The sequence below is a fragment of the Gobius niger genome, assembly GCF_951799975.1.
Source record: "Gobius niger genome assembly, chromosome: 17".
Taxonomy (NCBI): Eukaryota; Metazoa; Chordata; class Actinopteri; order Gobiiformes; family Gobiidae; genus Gobius; species Gobius niger.
In genome coordinates this window covers 13,021,998-13,044,690 of record NC_136868.1, presented here as the reverse complement: position 1 = coordinate 13,044,690, position 22,693 = coordinate 13,021,998, and the positions used below count along the sequence as shown (strand labels likewise).

Genomic DNA, 22,693 nt, shown 5'->3' with positions numbered 1-22,693 from the left:
TGTAAATACTGTTTAAGTGGCGCTAGCCCGCAGTTAGCTTTTCCCGTTAGCCTGTTAGCTTCTTCTTCGTGATTCTATTAGTGTGTATACGTTTGTTATGTGGTTAGGTCACAGCTCTACTTCCGGGTTCGCAAAGACCGGCAGATGTGCGAGAAACTACAAAAAAAACTCTTCTTTGAGATTCAGAAATATTGATGGTTGTTTTTAAGAGTTTTTTCTCGCATATTTGCCGGTCTGCTAGGACCTGGAAGCGGAAGTCGTGACGTCACACTTAACAAAGGTATTGGGGCCTCCGACCTGGTGCAGGCAAAGTTGCAATTGTGGTTTTCGGGCCAGAGACACAGGGGGCAATGAAAGACCCCCCAATCATCCCATTAACACTTGTATTATCCCCAGAGGGACTACGAAAAGGATTTATTAAGGTAAAAAAGTTACTTGTACTGCCTTAAAACATTTTGTTTTGTTTTTTATAGGCATATTTTACAAACCTTATTACCGTAAAAGTGTAAATAATACTGACAAGATGAAAGAGTATTTTTTGTTTAAACCAAATTACTCCCAGCATGTTGTGGTCTAAACTGCTGGTAAAACAAAACAAAACAAACATGTAAATGAAAAATATTTTTCTCACATATTTGATTTTTGATCTTTGCTCCCACTGCTGGTTATTCACAACACATAAAAAATCTCAACATTTGAATACATCCTTTTATTGCTTTCCAGGACCATCGAGGGCTTAAAGGCCGAGAGACATTTGACAGAATAATTCAAAATGTCGGCTCGCTCAGCGTGTGTCCACTAGGTCCTCTATGGCGCTCACATTAAGGATATTGGTCCATTTGAAGTGTCTGGTGGCCTCATGTTGCGGAGATCAAACATTTTCTGAAGCTTTTACCGGCCTGAAGTTGGGGCTGGTCTCTTTGAAGTCATCTTTGTGTTCTGCAAAGTTATTCAATTGATAACATGATTGAACTTCGAGCTGTTTCCCGGACATAGATTAAAGGTACACCAGGCCCCAGCTTCTGAATGTGTCCCACTTCAAAACATCCACAGCTTCAATGTAAAAAATAAATACTGTACGTCCAGACGGGTTCCTACAGTGAACTCAGTCACAACTAATTAAGGCCCCACTGCCTACGGATTTCTGAGTATGCAGGGAAATGTAGTCGCCCGGCATGGAATTTTGAAATCAGCTGTAAAATGGTGAGGTGAAATGAATAATATAATGTCAGATTTTCTGGAAAAACAAAACATGTGGTAGTGAAATACTGGAGCTGCGTGAAATGAGGAAGAGGAGGCGCTGTATTTGTACACACGGCACTGGACAGTAGACACAGGTTAGATTTCTACTTTTATATATTTGTCTTATTTAAATGGAGATGATATAGAGCTGAGCAATCTTTGAGCATCTTTTAATTCCACTTTAACTTACCATGGAGTAGATGTTTCAAAATAAACATCTTTATCTCTTAACCCTGATCTGAACCAAGCACATTTTCAGTTCGGCATTACCCAAATCTAAAGCTTCTCGACTGGAGGTTACAGCCTATTGGCCAGTGTAACGGCTCATTTGAAAGCTAAGCTACATTTCGGAAGCGTTTTTGACGTCTTTTTTGTCGTTTCATCTCTTTTTTGTCGTGTCTATTGTCTTTTTTTTTGCTTTTTTTTTTAGGTTTCTCCACATTTTGTCACCCTTTTGTCGCTCTTTAGTCATTTTTTTGTTTTAATATTGTTGCTTTGCTGGCACGTTTTTGTCTTCTTTTTTTTGTGTCTTTTTTGTCACTTATTTGCTGTGTTTTCATCCTCGCTTCGTTGCTATTTTGATGCTTTTTTTCAAGAAGCTTTTAGATTTGGGTAAAGCCAAACCGGAGAAGATGTGCCAAGTTCAGGTGGGAGTTAAAAGGTTAAACAGCGCTTTTCAATCCAATCACATTTTTAAATCAGTACTAAACAACTTGTTTACCTTAATAAATCCTTTTCTTAGTCCCTCTTGGGAGTGTTTATGGGATGACTGGGGGATCTTTCATCTCCCCCGGTGTCTCTGGCCAGAAAACCACACTTGCAGCTTCCCCTTCACCGGGTCTGCGGCCCCAACACACACTAATAGAATCATGACTTAGAAGCTAACACTGAAAGCTAACTGCGGGCTAGCGCCACTTAAACAGTATTTACAGCCAAGTTTGAGTGAATAAAGTTATCTCCATTGTGTAATTGGATGTGCAATATCCCTCTCTCCCTTCGCCTTTCCTGTCAGCGTAGTATTTACTCTCCAAGACAATTAATGAGTAAAAAAACGCAACATGCTACGACACCTGCAGTGGTGCTTATGGCCTCTAGGGGCATGAGTTATTTAGTTTTATGATGTGTTGCTGCCTCTCAGCCAGGTCACTCTTGCAAAAGAGATTATTAATCTCAATGAGTTTTTTTACCTGGTTAAATAAAGGTTAAATAAATGAAAATATACTGATTTTATGAATCAGGGCTGACCCAACAGATGAGTAGTTTGCGACACAAAAGACATATGGCCTGATCTTCCGCTTGGCGTTGCTCAAGACAATGATCAATTTTGCGTTCAAGCAGTTCTTTCACAGGTTAATAGTGTGAATCAGCCTCGTTCCACATCCGGAGATGGGTCCTGTCGTCGCCCACTGCTCCTTACTAAGGATGGAGTTAGTCATGATTATATTGAAATACAACAAGGTGACACAATAACCCCGTAAACCTGTGCAATAGTTGTCTTGAATAATGTGGGGGATTCACTAATCTATAAACAATGCAGAAGTTCAACAGTTCAGCTAATTACCAGGATCTTTTCTCTCTCCGTAAAAGCTTGTGTTGGTTTTGTTTACACGTACAAAAACAGTAGAAGTTCTGTTATATTGAACTCTCAAATAATAGTAATGAAAATAATTGGGTAAAGCATTGTCCAGCTTTATGAACCCACATCAATAAAGATTTAATGCTGACACACAGACAGTGAACTCGTCAGGGGACTTCATAATGAGCCATAAATGCGTGACAGAGAAGAAGAGGAATTACTACAGAGGCTGCCAGAAGGCCCTGCATTGAATAAGCGTACAGAAATTTAATTTAGAAGTTAACCCTGGAGGTCGGTCACCCATGTCACCCTCATCTGAATATTTTTAAAGATGTATTCTGGGTGCTCTGGGTTCTCCGGTCATCAAAAACATTTAGGTTGGCCCAGACGCAGTGATCCAGGACTCGCCCATAATCTGATCTACACTGCGTTCCAAATTATTATGCAAATTGGATTTTTGTGTCAAAAAGGTTAAAAAAAATAATAATAATAATGAAACTCATGGATGGTATCATGTCTTGGGGCTCTATGAATCACGGACATTAATCTCACCTGACCTGGGATGATTAGTTTTCAGGTTAAGTCCAGTTAAGGGAAAAACTACTGAAAAAGGGTGTTCCACTTTATTATGCAGATCATCATTTTCAAGCAATATGGTAAAGAAAAAGGATCTTTCTGCTGATGAAATACGTGAAATAGTTGAATGCCTTGGTCTAGGTATGAAAACCTTTGATATTTCATGAAAGATTAAGCGCAATCATCATACAGATAAGAGATTTGTGGATGATTCAGAGCACACTCCGGTTTGTGCAGATAATGGCACAATATGGACGGTTTCTCCCAGACAAACACATCAGATTAAGAGAACAGCTGCTACAAAGTAGCATACAGGTATTTGAAGCTGCTGGTGCCTCTGGAGTCTCCCGAACATCAAGGTGTAGGACCCTCCAGAGGCTGCAGTTGTGCATAAACCTTCTATCCGGGCCTCACCTAAAGAGTTAATTGAATGCTGATGAACAGAAACGGCTGCAACGGGTTCAGAAATACATGAGGACTCATTTTCAAACAGTCTTGTTCACTGATGAGGCCGTGTAACCCTGGATGGTCAAATCAATGGAGTAGTGGATGGTTGGGGAATGGCCCCAATGTCCCAACAAGTCTGTGATGTCAGTAAAGAGGTGGCGGAGTCATGTTTTGGGCCAGAATCATGAGGAGAGAGCTGGTCGGCCCCTTTAGGATCCCTGAAGGTGTGAAAATGACCTTTGAAAAATATGTGGAGTTTCTGACTGACGACTGTCTTCTATGCTACAAAAAGAAGAGCCGTGCTTTCCCTAGCAAAATCCTCTTCATGCATGACAACGAACCATGTCCTGCTGTAAAGAATACCTCTGCATCACTGGCTGCTATATGGGCATAAAAGGAGAGAAACTCATGATGTGGATCCCCTCCTTTCCTGACCTCAATCCTGTTGAGAACCTTTGGAGCCTCAACAAAAAAAACTTCTATGAAGGTGGGAGGCAGTTTTCCTCCAAACAGCAGCTCTGGGAGGCTATTCTGACATCCTGCAAAGAAATCCAAGCAGAAACTGTCCAAAAACTCACAAGTTTGATGGATTTAAGAATTTTGAAGCTGCTATCACACAAGGGCTCCTATGGTAAAATATAACTTGACCTGTTAATATTTTTTTGATTGAAATAGCTTTTGATTTCAGTAAATATGACCTCCTTATGCTACAAATTCAACAAATTACCATTTTCAGTTAATTACAAGCTTTAAAATGTATTGAAACGATGAGTTGCATAATAATTTGGAAAAGTGGATTTTGAGGTTTTTACTATATTTATTTTTGAAAAAAATACTGTTATCACTAGGAAATTGTTTCCACCACATTTAAATGATCCTCTACCAGTTAGAGACTTGAAAATTATGCTGACTCTCATTTGAGTTGACAATTTAGAAAATCTTAGAAAAATGTCATTTGCATAATAATTTGGAATGCAGTGTATGTCTAATTGTTGTAGTATCTATAATGAAAACTAAGGGCTTAAAGCAGTACTAAGTAACGTGTTTACCTTAATAAATCCTTTTCGTAGTCCCTGTGGGGGTAATACAAGTGTTAATGGGATGATTGGAGGGTCTTTCATCTCTCCCTGGTGTCTCTGGCCAGAAAACCATGTTTGCAACTTGACTGCCACCGGACCAGAGCAAGCAATACACACTAATGGAATCACGAAAAAGAAGCTAACATGCTAACGGGTACAGCTAACTGCGGGCTAAAGTCACTCTAAACAGTATTGATGAAAAAAAAAAAAAATTCCATTGTATAATTGGACGTACAATATCCCTCTCTCCCTTCGCCTTCCTGTCAGCGTAGTATTTACTCTCCAAGAAAATTAATAAGTTAAAAAATCGTAACTTGCTACGACACCTGCAGTTGCGCTTATGGCCTCTAGGGGCAAGAGTTACTTATTACTGCTTTAAACATTCCTTCACTCAACAGAAACGGAGCCAGATTCACCTCCAGTAGTTGAGGCAGATCTGTTACGTAAATCTAGTTTCCAGACCAAAGACATGAGCTGAAAAGTGTCTTGGATAAGAGACAAAAGTTTCCCAACTCTAAACCTTTGCTACACTTTATCTTATTTGGCGGTGCAGTGGCACAGCAGTTAGCCCTATTCACAACAAAAGTGTTCCTGGCTTTGAGCCATGGACCAGATAGAGTCTTTTACCGTGGCTTGCCAATACTAAATAGCCTTATATTATGGATGAAACTCCCCAACTGCACTGTTTTATGATGCGCTCTGAACACATCACACACTTTCCTCTCATTGTGCTTGTTTCATTTACATTTTTTGAGTGTCCCGATAAGGGGTAATTGAATGAACAAATAAAGCTGCTGAGAGAATTATGCCTTGGGTTAAACTAAATTAGGCACTATCTCAAGCAAATCTTTGGAGGAAAATGTGAAGTTTTACACCTCTGCGCCTCTTGAGAGAAACAAAGCACTCTCTTGTATTTTATGGCTTTATGTTCAATTTTAACCAGGCAGCTACTCTTGTAAATGGTCTCACTTACATTGCACTTTTCTGGGCGTCCAAAGCGTTAGCATAAAATTCACACTCATTCATGCAGCAATGTGCACAGACACTGGAGGCAAGAGGGGTGTAGTGTCTTGCCCGAAGACACAACGACAGCATGCACTAGCTGGAGCTGGGATACGACCCACTCTAAAACCTGAGCCTTTGTCGCACATTGAAAGTCCCTAGCCAGAGTAATTGCACGGCCATCGCTGTGAAGGCACTCCATGAGCTGCAGCAGGGTTACATTAATATTAAAGATGTTGATTTAGAATATTTTTAGACTTCCTGTTTATTGCTGCAAGCCACGTTGGAGGTCCTCATCTTATTTATAGGCGTGGTCGCAGTGAACCGTCTGCCTCCATCAAATGCTGTCCTCTGCATCTCATCATTGCGTAAATTTGCTTTGCTTCCTCAAGGCCCCCTCTCTTGCAGCTCTGCCCTCCGCCTCTTTGCAAAAATCACACAATATTTCATATATTGGGACTCATGGACACGAGCAGTCAAAATGAGGTTCCTCCACAGGGTGGCTGTGCTCCCGTGTGATAGGGTGAGGGGGTTGGTCACCTGAAATAGTTCAATGAGAAGTAGATACTCCACTTCAAGAAGTGGCTCGTGACAGTTTCTCTCGGCTGGCCTGTGAACGCCTTGGGGCCCCTCGGAGGAGCTGGAGGTTATGTCTGAGGCGAGGGAAGTGTATGAGCATTTCTGTTTTGACTAAGGCCCTGACGAAGGAGAAGAAACTGGATGGATGGACTTAAGTTTAATTTGGCATGCTAAAAGAGTGAGGGAAGTATTATGGAATGTATAGAATCATACATCTTATACCAATACTGTCTTTCAATACATTGTACTGTAAATTATATTCTTAAGCATCCAATAGTACTAGATTATTGCTGCCATCTGACACTGCCCCATATAGTACCATCATTACCATATTTATATATACATACACAGATAGTACATGTATCTATAAACACATACCGGGAGTTCTCTTCATTGTTTGTCTTGTGTGTTTTGTCATTTGTGTTTTTTGTGAGTGAATTTCAGTGTGTCCTGATCTATGTATTAAAAGAAGCACGGTTTTGAAAGATGTTGCCAGAAGGAGGAGCCCTTCGAGCACCAGCCCACCTCCTGCTCAGCCTATTCTTAGTTTTATGTTTCAAGGAGTGTCTTTGGGTGTCCTGTATTTGAAGAGTTCATTTGCAAAAGCAGATATCTCCATTTTGAATTTTTTTTTAAATTGTTTCGGATATTTGTTATTGCACGCAACAGATGCCACTTATGAAGCTAAAGTTGTGTGAATTTAATTAAGAACAACTTAATATTTGACTTAATATTTTTATGGCACTGAAACAAATCTGGTAATGAAAAACACTGCTATGTAAAGAGGAAATGTTGAAGCATACGTTGAGTTTTTTCAATGGCACTTATCTGTTTTTGCAAATGAACTCTTCATTTGGTGATCTGGTGCCAGGATGGTGTTCCCGCTCTAGCATCGATCACCTCTCGCTCACCCTAGTGTTGTGTTTGTATGTATTTAGTATTATATTTATTTTGAGTAGGAGTGTGGAAGGTAATAAAGATGGTTGCATGGAAAAGCAGATGGGGGGCAACACATACTATTTTTTATATATATGGTATGCAGAGTTCTTTGATCTAGTATACTTGTTGTTTTACTTCAAATTCCAATACTTTAGCTCTCTTTGTTTTGATGTAATTAATGTGCGACCTCCAGCAGATTCTGCTGTGAACAATCGCTCCCAGAAATGTATTCAAACATACATGCTCAATTATTGTATTATTGTTTTTTACATTCTTTATTGTTTCCAAAGACCATTTTGTTTTGGTTAGGTTTAAGGACCGCCTACCATTGTCAAAATTGATCAAACCAATGTTTCAATTTATTCATTTCTGACGTGATTAGTGTTTGGAGCTTCAGCACATTTCCACTAGAACATAATATATTTGTGTCATCCACAAAAAGGATACATTTGAAAAAATTTTCACTTTAACAATGTCATTAATACACAATAAAAATAGCTGAGGTCCTATTAATGAACCCTGAGGTCGTCCACAGCTTAATTCCAGCTAAACTCTTAACTCAATCTAAACTAATTCCCTTGATACTAATGGTAAAATGGTAAATGGTCTCAACTTATATAGCGCTTTTCCACCTACATTAGGCACTCAAAGCGCTTTACAGCAAGGATCCACTCACCCATTCATACTCTCATTCATACACCAATGTACGCAGACACTGTGGGTGAAGTGTCTTGCCCAAGGACACAACGACAATGTGCACTTTCAGGAGGTGGGATTCGAACCCCCGACCTTCCGATCATGAGACGACCCGCTCTACCATCTGCGCCACTGGCCTATAATTGGTGTAACTGTGATTATCCCCATTTTTAAATAATGGTATGACCTTAGCGACCTTCACTTTGATAGGAAATTTTCCTGAGCAGAAAGACGGGTTAAAGATGTGAGTCAATGGTTGAACAATTTCCTTAAAGGGGGGGTATTATGCAAAATCGACTTTTTCAAGCTTTACATCATGTTATTAAGTCATTCCCTCATTAAAAACATGCCTGAAGTGTTGCCTTAGCACATTCACGTATTTTCGAGTAATCTGTAAAAACTCCGATGGCAGCCATTTTAGGGATAAAACGCCTGATTCCTTCAGGAAACGCCTCCGACCTCCAGGATACGCCTCCAACCTTTCGTCACCAGCCGAGTAACCAACCACTGCTCCTCAGCAGAACCCCCTCCCCGCAGTGTCTAGCCCTAAGATGTAAACAGAGTCATCATGGAGGATTAGCTTCATGTGTTGTGAACCGGAGCCACAGCAGACTTTTACAAAGACACACATCAGTGTTTCTGTTACCGAAACACCCAGGATTAAAACCGGTGACAAGAACGCTTATTCCAGTGTCTGGTTCTGCGCTGGGCCTTGATGATGCACAGAGCCTCCGGAGAAAGCTAATGCTAAGCTAAACCTCGAGTCATCACGTGAAAACGAGAAATATGCACACATAAAGTCAATAAAACCACCACACACATAAAGAACCGTTTAACAATGATCACACACGGAGCCTGGCTTGTTGATTTGGAAGTTTATTGCTCACATTTCATCTACAATGGGTCATAGACGAGTGGCTTTCTCCCGGAGCTAACAAGCTAGCCGCGACAAGCTAACGGGAAAATTCACTGAATACAAGCAGCATATTATGCATTGAAAACGTCACTAAAACAGGCAACTGCTTGAAGCAGCCTTTATGATGATCACACACGGAGCCTGGCTTGTTGATTTTGTAGTTTACTGCTCACATTTCATCTACAGTGAGTCGTAGCCGGGTGGTTTCTCCCGGAGCTAAGGCACTATTAGCCGCGACAAGCTAACAACCTTCACAACATTCATTGAAAACAGGCAGCATATTATGCACAAATAACGTCAATAAAGCAGGCAACTACTTGAAGCAGCCTTTACGATGATCACACAATGAGCCTGGCTTTACACATTTATGGTTTATTGCAGACTTTTCATCAACAATGAGCTGTAGTCGATTATAACAAGCTAACGGGTAACCTCGAAAAACCACTGTCCACCTGCACAGATAATGTCCGTCTTTTGAATCGTATGGGCTCCTGCAGATCCTGGTGTCGTCCATGGGGGTATAGTTAGAGATCCATAGGGCATGGCAGATGCAAAGAGAAGCCTCCAAACAGCAGTTATTTTTCAGGCAAGAGCCCCTTCCAAGCGTCCGGTGTGGAAGGTTCGTCTCCAAATAATATCCTGTGTGGCCATTGTTCACAAAGTGATAAACAGTAGCTCCTTTCCAACAATAAAAATTAAAATGCAACGATCGTAGTTTCAATACAGTTGAGACAACGAGCGCAGTGTTGTGATGCCACAGACAGCGTGTGGAGGGGGCGTGTCGGAAAGGGTCAGAGGTTCTTAAAGAGACAGAGGCCTATTTCAAGTCATTTGCTACCGCCATTTTAAAAGAGCAATTTTATACAAGGCAGTTATTCTAATTTACTGCATTTACAGACCAACAGAAGGTTTCGTCATCATTGTAGTGTGCTATAGACTGGTGCTATGTGGCTGAAAAAAGCATAATACCCCCTCTTTAATGACCTTCTTCACCGTAACCAAGTCTAAATCATTCCAGTCCACTGATGTTTTATTACAAGACTTCTTCAACTACGGAACTGAAAAACATTGAGAATTTGTTGGAAACCTCAGGTTCAAATGTCAGTTCATGTGGGTTACTAGTGTTTAGTCATTTCCAAGTACTTTTTGTATTGTTCCCATTGTTGATAGTTCATTATCCTTTTTACACTTCCGCATTTCTCCGAAGATCTACATTTTATATATTGCCTATTGCCTTCTTTTTACATGACTTAATGAGCCACTTTGTCATCCATGGGCTTTGTGTATTCTTCTCATGAATCCTATATTTAGTAACAGAGCAGTTTTTATCAAATAAACAACTAAATACTCTGAGAAACTAGTCATATGCTGAATCAAAGTCATTCACTTCTAGGACTTCTTTTTACTCTTGGTTCCGTAAATCTGTCCTTAATCGTTCAATAGCTTCCTCTGATTGATTGCATACATTTTTAAAAGAGTTTACTTCACTCAGTTTCTTATTCCCACACTTATATACAGTGAACACAGGCAGATGATCGCTTATATCGATGTAAAGCAGCAACTTTCTGTGATGTTTGTAAAATGATGATCAATTAACGTTGCCAGGGACTCTTGCCTAACCCTACCCGCCCTCAACATCCCCAAAGACAACTTTAACTCCAGCTCGGTCTCCTGTCTTCTCCACTGTGCCGCCGCGGTCATTAAACCTTCACCATAGCTCGTCTCCCTTGATTCATATAGGCACACATGCCTTTATCTCTCATTGGAATACATTAAAACAGTATGGAGCGCAACAATCAGCACATGGCAATTTGCACATTTGCACAAAGACTTGGGGAAACTCAGCGGGTGTTCAGAGAAAGAAACTGTCTGTCAAAAAAAAAAAAAATTGTGAAAAGAAAGAAAAAAACTGACTCATGAGCTTGTAAAACAGCACTCAAATCTTAATCCAGCGTTTGGCACTGTTACGTGAAGCGCTAATGCATGATAATGATAAGTCTGCTCGCGCGCTAATTTCTCTTCTCTTTCGCAGGATGAGGCGGCCAAATCAGGAGGGAAGAGCAAAAGGCCAAAAAACAAGAAGATCAAGTGAAGTTAATAAGACAGAGGCTTTTAATCAGGGACTTCAAACACAGGCGCCGCCGGCTTCTCCGTAAATGTCAGTTTTACACAAGGACTATTTCTAGACATATAATGGACTTAACGACTCTAGGTCTGTCTACAGTCTGTGCCTTAAGAAATGCCTTCCTTCCATCCACTTTCTTCTGCTTTTTCAGATAAAAAACATGAATGTTGTTTCAAATCATCGGAACAAAGCAACAAATTGTGCTCTCCAATTGGCTGTTATGTAATTTTATATCGTAAGATCATTGAGCGTTAGAGCTAATTTGAAGAGGATTAACATCAGTCAAATGAGGTCTCTCTTATTGTTGTCACGCTCCAAAGATTCTGAAATGTTTTACTGCCATAGAATTTTAAACCTCCCCCCCCCCCACTTCGATCATGTTTCTCAACTCCTACTACTAGCAAATTATAACTTCCAGAGCTGCCAACAATAGCATTCTGTTCATCTTCATTTCACTCCTTGTTCCAACTCTTTCAGAAATAGCCCATTTGCAATCAACAGTCTTCATTTGGTCAGCACCTCGCCATTAAATTTAAGTATTCACACTGCAGATGGAGTTATTATCCAAGCTTCGATTCCAGCCCTAAAATCTGCATTTGAATGAACTGCGCTCAAATGTATTCTGCCTCTTTCTTTTTTCTTTTTCTTTTTTTTTCTTTTTACAAATATGATCAGGCCAAATGAAGTTCGCAGAGTTTCACAGCCACCAACACCCTCTCGCCCACACACACATGTCCGCCATCCACTGTGCTTGTCTCTCTAAAAGCCTGTTAAATGACCCATATTCCTATTAAACATTGTTTAGCTTTTAACCATAACATTGTTCTCTCCAGGAAAGAAAAAAAAAACATATTTAGAGCTGTGCTTTGTTTCATTCATCCACGCATATTTAGGTAATCCTGCATATTCAGTTTGGCTGCTTCTACTAAAGAACTTATGACACTTCGCTTCTCCACCCGCTGACGGCATGAGGTGGGTTGTGAGCCGCCAGACTCCATGTGTTAACCAGGGTTTCCGCATTATAAGCATTAAAAGCCAAAATTAAGGCCTTAACCTCTTAACCCCCGCCTTAACCGAGTGCATTTTCTACAGTTTTTTGTCGCTTTTTTAATACAAGGGGTAATACAAGTGTTAATGGGATGATTGGGGGGGGGTCTTTCGTCTCCCCCTGGTGTCTCCGGCCGGAAAACCACAATTGCAATTTTCCCTGCCTCCGGGTCGGAGTCACCAATACACACTAATGGAATCACGAAGAAGAAGCTAACAGGCTAACGGGCAAAGCTAACTGCGGGCTAGCGCCACTTAACAGTATTTACAGCCAAGTTTGAGTGAAAAATATTATCTCCATTGTGGGATGAACAATATCCCTCTCTCCCTTTGTCTTTTGGAGTATTTACTCTCACGGACAATTAATGAGATAAAAAACGCAACATGCTAAAACGCCTGCAGTGTCGCTTATGGGCTCTAGGGGCATGAGTTACTTAGTTCTGCTTTAAATGTATTGGAAAATTCTGACATTGCTCAACTATTTTTACTACTAAACAGTGGTCTTAAACATGCAGTGTTGGCAGAAATTGACCACATTTTTTTGCTCAAAAGTTGACAGTTTTGTCCAATGTTTTTTTTTCTGCGTTTGGGGTATTCAAATGTAGAATTTGGGCTTTAAAGGGACTAGATGCAAGTTATGCGAAATTGCAGTTTCTATATTAAGCTTGCGCATGACAACACTTCGGAACTGAATTAACAACTTTTTGAGTGACAGTGCAGGATTATAGAGGCAGTTGTGGTGAACAGGTCTGGGCTCATTCTACACATTAAGACATTGCTGGAACATGTAGGGGGAGGAAAATACATAATTTTAACATTTTTAAACTCCGTATAGTCCCTTTAAAAATGGCATTAAAAAACATTAAATTTGACTCCTGTCTGTATAAACCCTGTATAACAGCCTGGTACCACTGAATTTAAATTCAAAGTGGGACTAACACCTGTTAATTGTGTTCAGTGCAAGACGGGACACTGATTAATACTGATGTGTCCAAAAGGTCTGTAAGGCATAGAGCTATGCAAGACTACTAAATATTCTTACAATGGCATGTTTCGTCTGTGGCACTGGTTCCTGCGGGGTTTCGGACCTGCACCTTTTTTTATTCTTTTTTAGTGTCACTCGAGCGCTGGGAAGACGCGGCGTGCATATTAACCACCCCGGGGCCTTGCTTTGGAGAGCTGACGGCGGCTATCTAAAAATATCTTGGACTCATCTGCGCTTTTGGTACTTGGGGTTGTCTGTGCCACAACCCAACTGTTCAGGCCTTTTTATCAGCCGCCAGGATCTTCTCTGGCTGGGGTTATAGATGCTAATAACACATTTTAAAGACTACTCCATTACCGCGGTCACAGCTGCGTGATCATTCAAACCATCAAGAACAATTACAGCTAATTCACTTAGCTGACAAGCTGTCATCAGGCAATACACGCCATCCAGGCATTAATCAGGGTTTTACAGTGCATTTATGGAGCAGAGTTTTCTGCTTGGAGTTGAAGAGAATAATTGGGCCTCCTTAACACATTTTCCGATTCTAACTCAACTAGCTGGTAATTGTGATGTTGTAAATGACAACACTTACTGGGTGAAGCTTGATGTGATTTCAAACAGTACGTTGAGAGGATTATATCATAATGTGAGCAAATTTGTATGAACTTTAATTTATAAATGTAATCATTTAATTTAAAACATTCAGCTGCTCTGTTTGACCACTTTCTATTATGATCCGCTGTTTACAAATAGATTGTGTTCACATTCAAAACACACCTCAGGTATAAATAATTCAGTTTTCATGTATTTTGTAGGTATCAATGTCCATGACCATTTTTTTCATTGACTGACGGCTTTGTCAAAATAAATCACTTCCTGCCTCCCAGCTGAAACTGTCCATCTTTGAGACGCGTTCGAAATGATTTTACTGACAAATCAAGAAGTGAGTGTCAGGATCTTGGGCGCTCCTCTTTTAACAGCGCCCTGTTGCTGACACTGACCTGTTAATCACTGATTTGGACGTACTGTGGGTGTGTCTGGACCCTGTGGCACGTGCTGAGCCGCGCACCCTGCCCTGCCCAGCACGTTCGGTGCGCAGCGAGCGTCTGGACCTCTTCAGTTTCTGATTGCAGACTTCAGCCTTTGATCAGACGCGGCTGCTGCGGACAAAGAAACCAAAGGCAATCAAGATGGACTCATCGGGGACGGAGACCGGATGTTCAGTCGCCTACACAATAAAAGACGCTAAATTTGTTGCGCCTAAAAAGGATCCACAAGTAGCCTAACAGATTGGGGGAAAACGTGGATTTTTACACCAGAAAATATATATTTTAAATTGAAGCAAAATGCATAGCCTATATATTGTAAGTTAATTTATTAATTGTATGATCGCCTTTAGAATGTTGAATGCGATCGAAGTTCCTATTTATATTTCAAATGGCTGTCTGCTTCGTACTAAGCGCATCAGTTGCAGGTTTAATTTGAAGACGAGCCAGGATGCGCTCTCTCTCCGTGGCTAAGGTCTTGTGCCGTGACAAAAGCAGCTGTGCGCTCCGCGCTCTTACACATCCAGCAAGCAGCAGAGTTGAAATCCTCTGACCAGCGTCACAGACACTGGAGCGCGCCCACGCTGGATTTACTATCATCACCGTTACGCACAAACTTGTATCGAAACTTGAGGCTCCGCAGATCAAAGTCGCTGACAAAGCAAAAATGGGATTTTGGGGCAACGCGTGTCGTTTTACGCACGCCTCTCCATTCATGTTTTCTCCTTTAGTAAAGTGGAGAAGAACATTTGGGCGCGTAATTGGACTTGGTCGGTGCGCGTAAGCATGAAATGAGAAAGCACTACGATGGTTTTGGCAGAGAATTAACTATGGGTGCGCACGTTTTGGAGTCCAACTCCAGCGGCAACTTGACTCCTGCTGTGTCAGATTCTGGGACCGTCTTCCCGGGCTACCTGGTGGTGATCCTGTCCGTCCTCATGGTCACTCTGGTGGTCGTGGTTGTGGCGGGGAACGCGCTGGTCATCATGGCTTTTATTGTGGATAAAACCCTGAGAACTCAGAGCAACTACTTCTTTCTGAACCTTGCCATTTCAGATTTTCTTGTGGGTAAGTTGTCTGCCTTCAGCTCTCTTTGTGCCACCCCCTTGCCTCACGTTTGACATATGTTCTGTCTTTTGTTCTGTTCGGTGTGAATGAACTATCACGCCTTAAAACGCGCACTCTGCTTTTCTATTTCTTTTAAATACAGCACACCAGTTTGTTAATTGGAGAGTTTGGGTGACCCTGATTGTCCTTCAGTGTTAGATTTTATTTGGGGGGAAAAAATATATAGACATTTTTTTTATTCTTATTTTTTTTTTTTTTGCAATAATGTTTAAGAAACACATTCATTTTCATCAAACTTCCACACAACGGCTTAAAGTTAATTGACTTGAAATCAGTCTTTGATGGGGCCACACGTGCAGACAGTTCTTTGTTTGACTTGCACCGCAGTAGAACATTTTGGTCACTTGGTTTGGAGTGCTGCTTTTAACGCGTGGACGGCGACTGAAGGAGGGATCACACAGCAGCAGCAGCAGCAGTCTGCATTTCCATGTCTCTCTGTGTCTCGTGTCCAGGTGCCTTTTGCATCCCCGTGTACATCCCATACAACCTGACGGGCCGCTGGATGCTGGGCAAGGGGCTCTGCAAGGTGTGGCTGATCATGGACTACCTGCTCTGCACCGCCTCCGTCTTCAACATCGTGCTCATTAGTTACGACCGTTTCCTGTCAGTCACAAGAGCAGTAAGTACAGTAAACATTACAGGCAGCTCGTTACTTTCGTAAAGACCCTTATATTGTTTTCAGGGATTACTATGTTAGAAATGCCAGAAATGTATTATTTTGACATGGTTGAAGTGGAGGCGAAAAAAGAAAGATAAAAGAAAGTTACCCTTGCCAGGACTATATTCAATTACAAATATCACTACTTATTTATCGTGAAGTGCAAAACTGGACATAGATTAGATTGATGGTTGGTTTTGGAGAAACCTACAGAGACACGGAGTGAACGTTCAAATTCCACATAGAAATGCCGTGTCCAGGAATCAAACCCTGTAACTTTTTTCTGTGAGGCAAAAAGAGTGCTAACCACTCTGCCACCGTGCCGACTATTACAGACGTTTGCTGGTGTTGGAATGATGAACATATTAGGCATCTTGGTCACACGTGATACTAATTACACACCAAGCATTATGTAAAGCATTGGTAAATACTTGATTATTTCTATAGGCTAACATTTGCACAACTTTCCAAATCATTTACAAGCATCTAAAACAATGCTGTATGTGTCGCAGTAGTAACGCTGTGCACCATTCATTGTTAAGGCACAAGTCTGAAATGGTAAAGATGAGAAAAAGTTTTTGGCTTGTTCTCTTAATACCTTCATAACACATTCTTTTTCCGGCTTGTTTAGTCTGAGGAACAGTAAATGTAAATATTATCAATCCTTCACAACTGTGTAATGTATGGCAATTTGAAAGTATTTCCTGCCGCAACACTCCAATAGTGTCACACTTTCAGGCCTTTGCTGCTTCGTCGTCTGCTGCAGTCTCTCACTGAGGTCTCAATTCAGTTCCAACTCTGAACAATTCATTAACTTCCCAAATATTGTCTGGGCAAACAGTTGCAGATGACCTGTCAGTCCATACAGTCCAAAGCACACGCCGCACTCGCTCCTTTAAATAAACCATTCTGACACCATGCCCTACATATTCTGAGTCATTCTGTGAGACCAGCATGGACTTATCTTTTTTTGGCTCTGTCTTCACTCAATCTAACAGGCTGTGACCATCTATTAGGCAAAGGAGGGAGCTTTTTGTGATTCATTTTTGAAACGTGAAGGCCTCTGCGTAAACAATGAGCTCTCAAGTGTGGGGCCAGAATGAATTAATAGGACCGTGTAGTGTCTCCACTTTATAATACATTGGATTTGGAAAGTCGCTTATTAACCACAGGGACAATTAGCAGCATCATTGTCTTGCAGGCAGCTCCCAGCTGGTGCAACTACAGTGATGATTTCAGGCAACGAATGGATAAAAACCTCACCACAAAGGACTGAGTGGTAAATAGAGGCCGCCGTTTAATGATAGACTTTAGACAGGCTGAGGTAAAGTGGAATCGGCCGCGTGTGCGCAGAATAGTGTGGAGGGAGGAGTGAAACGCACTAACCAGATGTCTCTTTCACACTTTTGTGTTGCACTGGTGAATGTGCTCCTTCTCCCTTTAGCTCCAGTGACACACGGCTTCATGAGTGGGTTTTATTTACACCGGCTGAGGCGGCACAAAGCCACTCAGAGCAGAGCCAATGCATTTGTCAGAGCCCATAGCAGGGACCTTTGGCGGAGGATGGGAAATGAGAGTGTTAATAAATACTGTATGCACTCATGACTCTTGTGCCCTCTGTCTGTGACAGGTCAAATACAGAGCGCAGAGGAACATGACCCGACAGGCTGTGCTCAAGATGGTGGCTGTGTGGGTTCTGGCCTTCCTCCTCTACGGTCCCGCCATCATCTTCTGGGAGGCTGTGGTGGGACAGAGTGTTGTCCCGTCTCACGAGTGCTACGCTGAGTTTTACTTCACCTGGTACTTCCTACTCAGCGCCTCCACATTTGAGTTCTTTGCTCCTTTTATCTCTGTGGCTTTCTTCAACCTCAGTATCTACCTGAACATCCACCGCCGGAACAAGAACAACAGTGCCTGCTCCGAGGAGGAGCCCAAGCCCGAGCCCAGCAAACGGAAGCACAAAGAGGCCGTGGCGTGGTCCGTGTTTTTTGTAAAAACTCGTAAAGTGTCTTCGAGTGAACCCACTGCCATCTCAGCGGTCATCGAGCATGTCGATGACGTACTGTCACCCTCGTCCAGCGGAGAGCCCGCCACCTCTCAGATATTCTTACAGAGTGACAGGTTTTCCCCTAAAAGGAGGAATTCTAGGCTGTTTCAGCCCACAGCTTCATGCATAGCCCCAGGACGAAGGGCTCCGGGCTCCCGGCTTTCTCGAGACATAAAGATTGCCAAATCTCTTGCTATAATTGTGTGCATATTTGGGGTTTGCTGGGCCCCATACACTCTCCTGATGATCATCCGTGCAGCATGCAGTGGCCAGTGTGTGGAACACTACTGGTATGACATTACCTTTTGGCTGCTCTGGCTCAACTCGGCCATCAATCCCTTCCTGTACCCTCTGTGCCACAGCAGCTTCCGAAGGGCTTTCTCCAAGATCCTGTGCCCCAAGAGACAATCAGTCCAGCCTCAAATCGAGATACAATCCTGTTAGAGAAAATCTGTTGCACTTCCATGCTTTATGAATGCAGTATTGTATGTCGTGTGGTCAAAACACTGTAAAAATACACTGTTCTTCCATTGAAAAAAAAAGTTATATAATTTCCAATATAAGGGAAATGTTTGCATTAAAGACAGTATTGTGAGATAGCAATAAAAAGAAAAGAGGGAAAAGAAACTGCACTTTGAATATTAGTTAATACTTCATAATGATAGGTTTCAGCGGGCTGCTTGTGTGTCACCTTTAAGAGTGGATGTAATTGGTCTTGATTAAGGCCTGTATGCTAGGTGTCAAATATTTTAAGATCTGCCTCCTTGTACCTTTTCAAACGTGCACTCCAGACACCAGACAATCTTTTGCGAGATCCAGTGACGTACCTATGGCTTTATATGCGCTGAAGCAGACATCATTATGCATCAGAGGGTGATTAGCATAATTTAGTCTAAGATAGTATTACACGAGATGCAAGCACACCTAGTTTGCAAAATGATGGTGGTCGCTTGTGGATGAAAAAGCACAGCTGGAGTTGACAATAGCCGAATGTTTCTTGCAGCTGTCACGAAGAGACGGCGCGCTTTTATCTGTAATGACGACCAAATTGACGTGAAGGACTTTAGCAGCCTTGTTTTTCTTACTCTTCTCTCCACTGTCGCACAATTCATCCTAGCTTAGATAATAACACTGCTTTCAAGATTCAAGCTTTTGCAGCAATATAGAGATTAACATGGAAAAACTATGAAGCACTTAAGTAAAAGAATAAGCTGTATTTAAAGGTTGCGTGTAATACTACCATAGTGGTGTATCATTTGTAAAAAAAAAAAAAGGGCCCGTAAAAGGGCAGAGCGAGTATCTGCACTTATTTGAAAAGATTTTATTGTTCATGTTGATGTTTCAAAGTGTACAGCACTATAAAAGAAGACATTTTGTACAGTAATATCTATGCCAAAATAGATTGTTGTGTTCCTAAAGCACACTATTTATTCAAAGACGTTTTACAACAGAAGAAACTAAGCTACTTGACTTGACTTTGTATATCTCTCTTGGCTATGAATGTTTGTCAATGTAAGTAGCCAAAGACATAATAAAGATGAAATTGCCTAAGGTTATGAAAGCTTTGGACTTGAATGTGTGCACAGGCTTGTACTTTTACCTTTAAAACCCTGGATACGAGCCTACATGTGACGCCCAATAGGGACTGGGATTATTTTGTGTTTCACTAATCTGAATTCCCACTTAAAGCAGTACTGCGTTTTTTTACTCAATAATTGTCCGTGAGAGTACATACTACACTGACAGAAAAGACAAAGGGAGAGAGGGATATTGTACATCCAATTACACAATGAAGATCTTTTTTTTTACTCAAACTTGGCTGTAAATACTGCTAAAGTAGGGCTAGCCCGCAGTTAGCTTTGACCGTTAGCCTGTTAGCTTCTTCCCATCATCCCATTAACACTTGTATTACCCCCAGAGGGACTATGAAAAGGATTTATTAAGGTAAACAACTTACTTAGTACTGCTTTAATTTCTGACTCTTTGTTCATTGTATTTACTGGTAATGAGTGACCCATAACTTTTTTTCCTTTTTATATTTTGGCAAATACCTCTTGCTCGCTGACAAAAAAAAAAAACAGGTTGGATCTTGCCTGTAACACCTTTTGGATCCAACTCAAAGCAAATGACAAAATTCTGAACTATAAAAAGGCAATCAATTTGAATAAGTGTGTTTGCAGTCAGCGCGTTTACTTAAAGGGATATTTCAGGATTTTTGACATAGGGCCTCATTTCCTAGTTATCCAGAGGGTTGCTGATACCTGGAGATATTTTTTTTGTAATTCATGCAGTTCTTGTGTTTGAAGAGTTTCGTGGCGCTAGGCTAATGCAAAGCTAGCGCATTTCTACGACGTCAGCTAGCCTGCATTAAAAACAGTCTTACGCACTCCACAGAGCACCTGAGGCAAATCACTTATAACGCCAGACTAACCATATAAATGTCTGTGTCAACATTTATATGGTTATCGAATAATTTTAACCATTTTAAAAGACCTTGTATTTGAGCAGCATCAGCTTCGTGGTTGTATAAGCTACGCAGCGGCGGAGTGATCTGCTTGAAAATAGTCCCTCAAAATGCGATCAATAATGTGATGCAAGGTCAGTTATATTCCAAAAATGATTCTATCGTCACAGACATTTATATTCCAAAAATGATTCTATCGTCACAGACATTTATATCATTAGTGCGTAAGGCTGTTTTTAATGCAGGCTGGCTGACATCGTAGAAATGCGCTAGCCTAGCATTAGCCTAGCGCCACGAAACTCTTCAAACATAAGAACTGCATGAAATACAAAAAAAATATCTCCAGGTACCAGCAACTCTCTGGATAACTAGGAAATGAGGCCTGATGTCAAAAATCCTGAAATATCCCTTTAAGCAATGGGAGAGACAAATAACCCACTTGGTTCGATTTCAAGGATTTTGAAGGATTTTCAGGATGTTTGAAACGTCGATGCGGGGGGTCTGTGAGAACTGTATCGGAGCTAAACCAGTAATAATCTGATAAAAAAAATCCCCGTACATTAGACCAAGTCAACTTTAGGTCACCTTTCACTAGATGGTCAAATAGGGGACAACTGGGACAACTGAAGAGACGTGTGGCTCTAAAACCACAAACTGCACGTCCCTGGTCTATGATTAATTAAAAAAAGCACTGTCAAAATGGATTATAATTCACTGAAATGCGTGAGTATCAAAGGTTGCTGGCAACAGAGACAAGGACCTGTTGCTATGAGACAATGTCCTGTGTTAAGGTTTTAAAACAAAAGATAAAGCAGTGAACACAGCCCTGTAAAATGAATTGCTTTTTATACATTTTCTGTTCAGACTGTTAAGTTCCCATAACTAATGAGTAATGACTAATTGTCTTCTTTATCTGTGCTCCTTGACGAAAAATAAGAAAAAGAATTCCCAGAGAAATAGCCAAAAATAATATGTGAAGGATTTTTCTCATTGGTTTTGACTCAAAAACATTTTTTTTTTTCCAGTCATATTTGTTAAAGTAATCCAGCGTTCTCTGAGAGTCTGATACATCATTCACAAAACCCACAAAAAAGTGTTCTAATAATAGTTCAAAGTTTGAAGCTTTTTTTCCCCCTCTCAGCTTCCGTTCACATCCGCACAAGCTTCCCACAACAAAGCCACGTATGTTCGGCTGTCATCTGCTGAACATCAGAGCAGCCGCTTATTTCTAATCTCCGCTGCTTTTTTTCTTGCACTTGAAAGAGTTATAAGTGTTAAAAATCCTACCCTCTCCAGAGCATTTTTGTTTTATCTTAAAATACTCACAGGAAAATTACCCATTATTAGTATTTTTCCCCCCCACATTTCTCCTTTGACTTTCATCCAAAAATTGTGACATCCTAAATTCTTTGGTAGTTGCCTGGCAACACCACAGGCAGCCTCAGACCAGGAAATCCACTTTAACAGATTAAAGAGGCTGTGACATATTGTTTGACCTAAACGTCACCAATGATATACATATATAATGCTTTGGAGAGGGTTTCTGATTTCATATGTGGAAAGTGATAACCAATCGAGTTCAGAAAGAAATGTTATAAATTAATTGTTGCCATAGAAATCCACCATGTTTGGGCAGGCATTGACTATGGACTGTTTGCTAGAAACAATATGAAAAATACAGAAAAGAGTCTTGGAACAACTCCTTAGCCAGTGTCACGTCATCTACCACACTGTGGTGCTCAGATGCTTTAATGTGAACAGTTGCTCACTGCTGCCTGAAGGGGGCACATACTTACCTGCCCAGTCCCTCAGTCCTGACTGTCTTTTCCTCGTGTGCAAAGTTTATTCTTAACTTTGTGGGCCCGTTTTTGACATACAAGGATTGAGTCTGTTTGGGGAGAAGCAAAATGTCACCGATATCCAACAATAAGCCTATATTACGAAACAAGCTGTAACTTAACATACGTGGAAATAATTGCAAGGATCTGTCTTGTAGTCGAGCTTTTATGCATTAACAAGCAACAGTGGGAGGCGTGACTGCCGGAATTATGAGGATTTCGCCTTTTTCTTTTTGCAGATTTCCAAAATGAGACGACGGACTGGAGAAAGAGAGAGTGAGATTTCCATGGGGATTTAGA

General features: G+C 41.1%; 2 protein-coding genes across 2 annotated transcripts in view; both read left to right on the top strand.

The window, feature by feature from the left end:
* Nucleotides 1–11,870, top strand: part of impact (impact RWD domain protein) — a 51,909-nt gene extending 40,039 nt beyond the window's left edge. The window contains exon 11 of the mRNA XM_079575190.1: nucleotides 11,085–11,870. Coding sequence (XP_079431316.1) covers nucleotides 11,085–11,144 — 60 coding nt within the window. The 3' untranslated portion in view covers nucleotides 11,145–11,870. The remainder of the gene's footprint in view (nucleotides 1–11,084) is intronic.
* Nucleotides 11,871–14,710: 2,840 nt separating this feature from the next.
* Nucleotides 14,711–19,722, top strand: LOC306976451 (histamine H3 receptor). Its single transcript, XM_079574380.1, has 3 exons — nucleotides 14,711–15,326; nucleotides 15,839–16,005; nucleotides 17,675–19,722. Exons 1-3 carry the CDS (start codon nucleotides 15,050–15,052, stop codon nucleotides 18,533–18,535), a joined length of 1,305 nt encoding a protein of 434 aa, XP_079430506.1. The 5' UTR covers nucleotides 14,711–15,049; the 3' UTR covers nucleotides 18,536–19,722.
* Nucleotides 19,723–22,693: the final 2,971 nt, after the last annotated feature.

Excerpts from the sequence above, each read along its gene's own strand:
- LOC306976451 (XM_079574380.1), top strand. The coding sequence starts at position 15,050 with ATGAGAAAGCACTACGATGGTTTTGGCAGAGAATTAACTATGGGTGCG. Across the intron at positions 15,327-15,838 it reads CATTTCAGATTTTCTTGTGG|GTGCCTTTTGCATCCCCGTG; the intron begins GTAAGTTGTCTG and ends TCTCGTGTCCAG. Across the intron at positions 16,006-17,674 it reads TCCTGTCAGTCACAAGAGCA|GTCAAATACAGAGCGCAGAG; the intron begins GTAAGTACAGTA and ends TGTCTGTGACAG.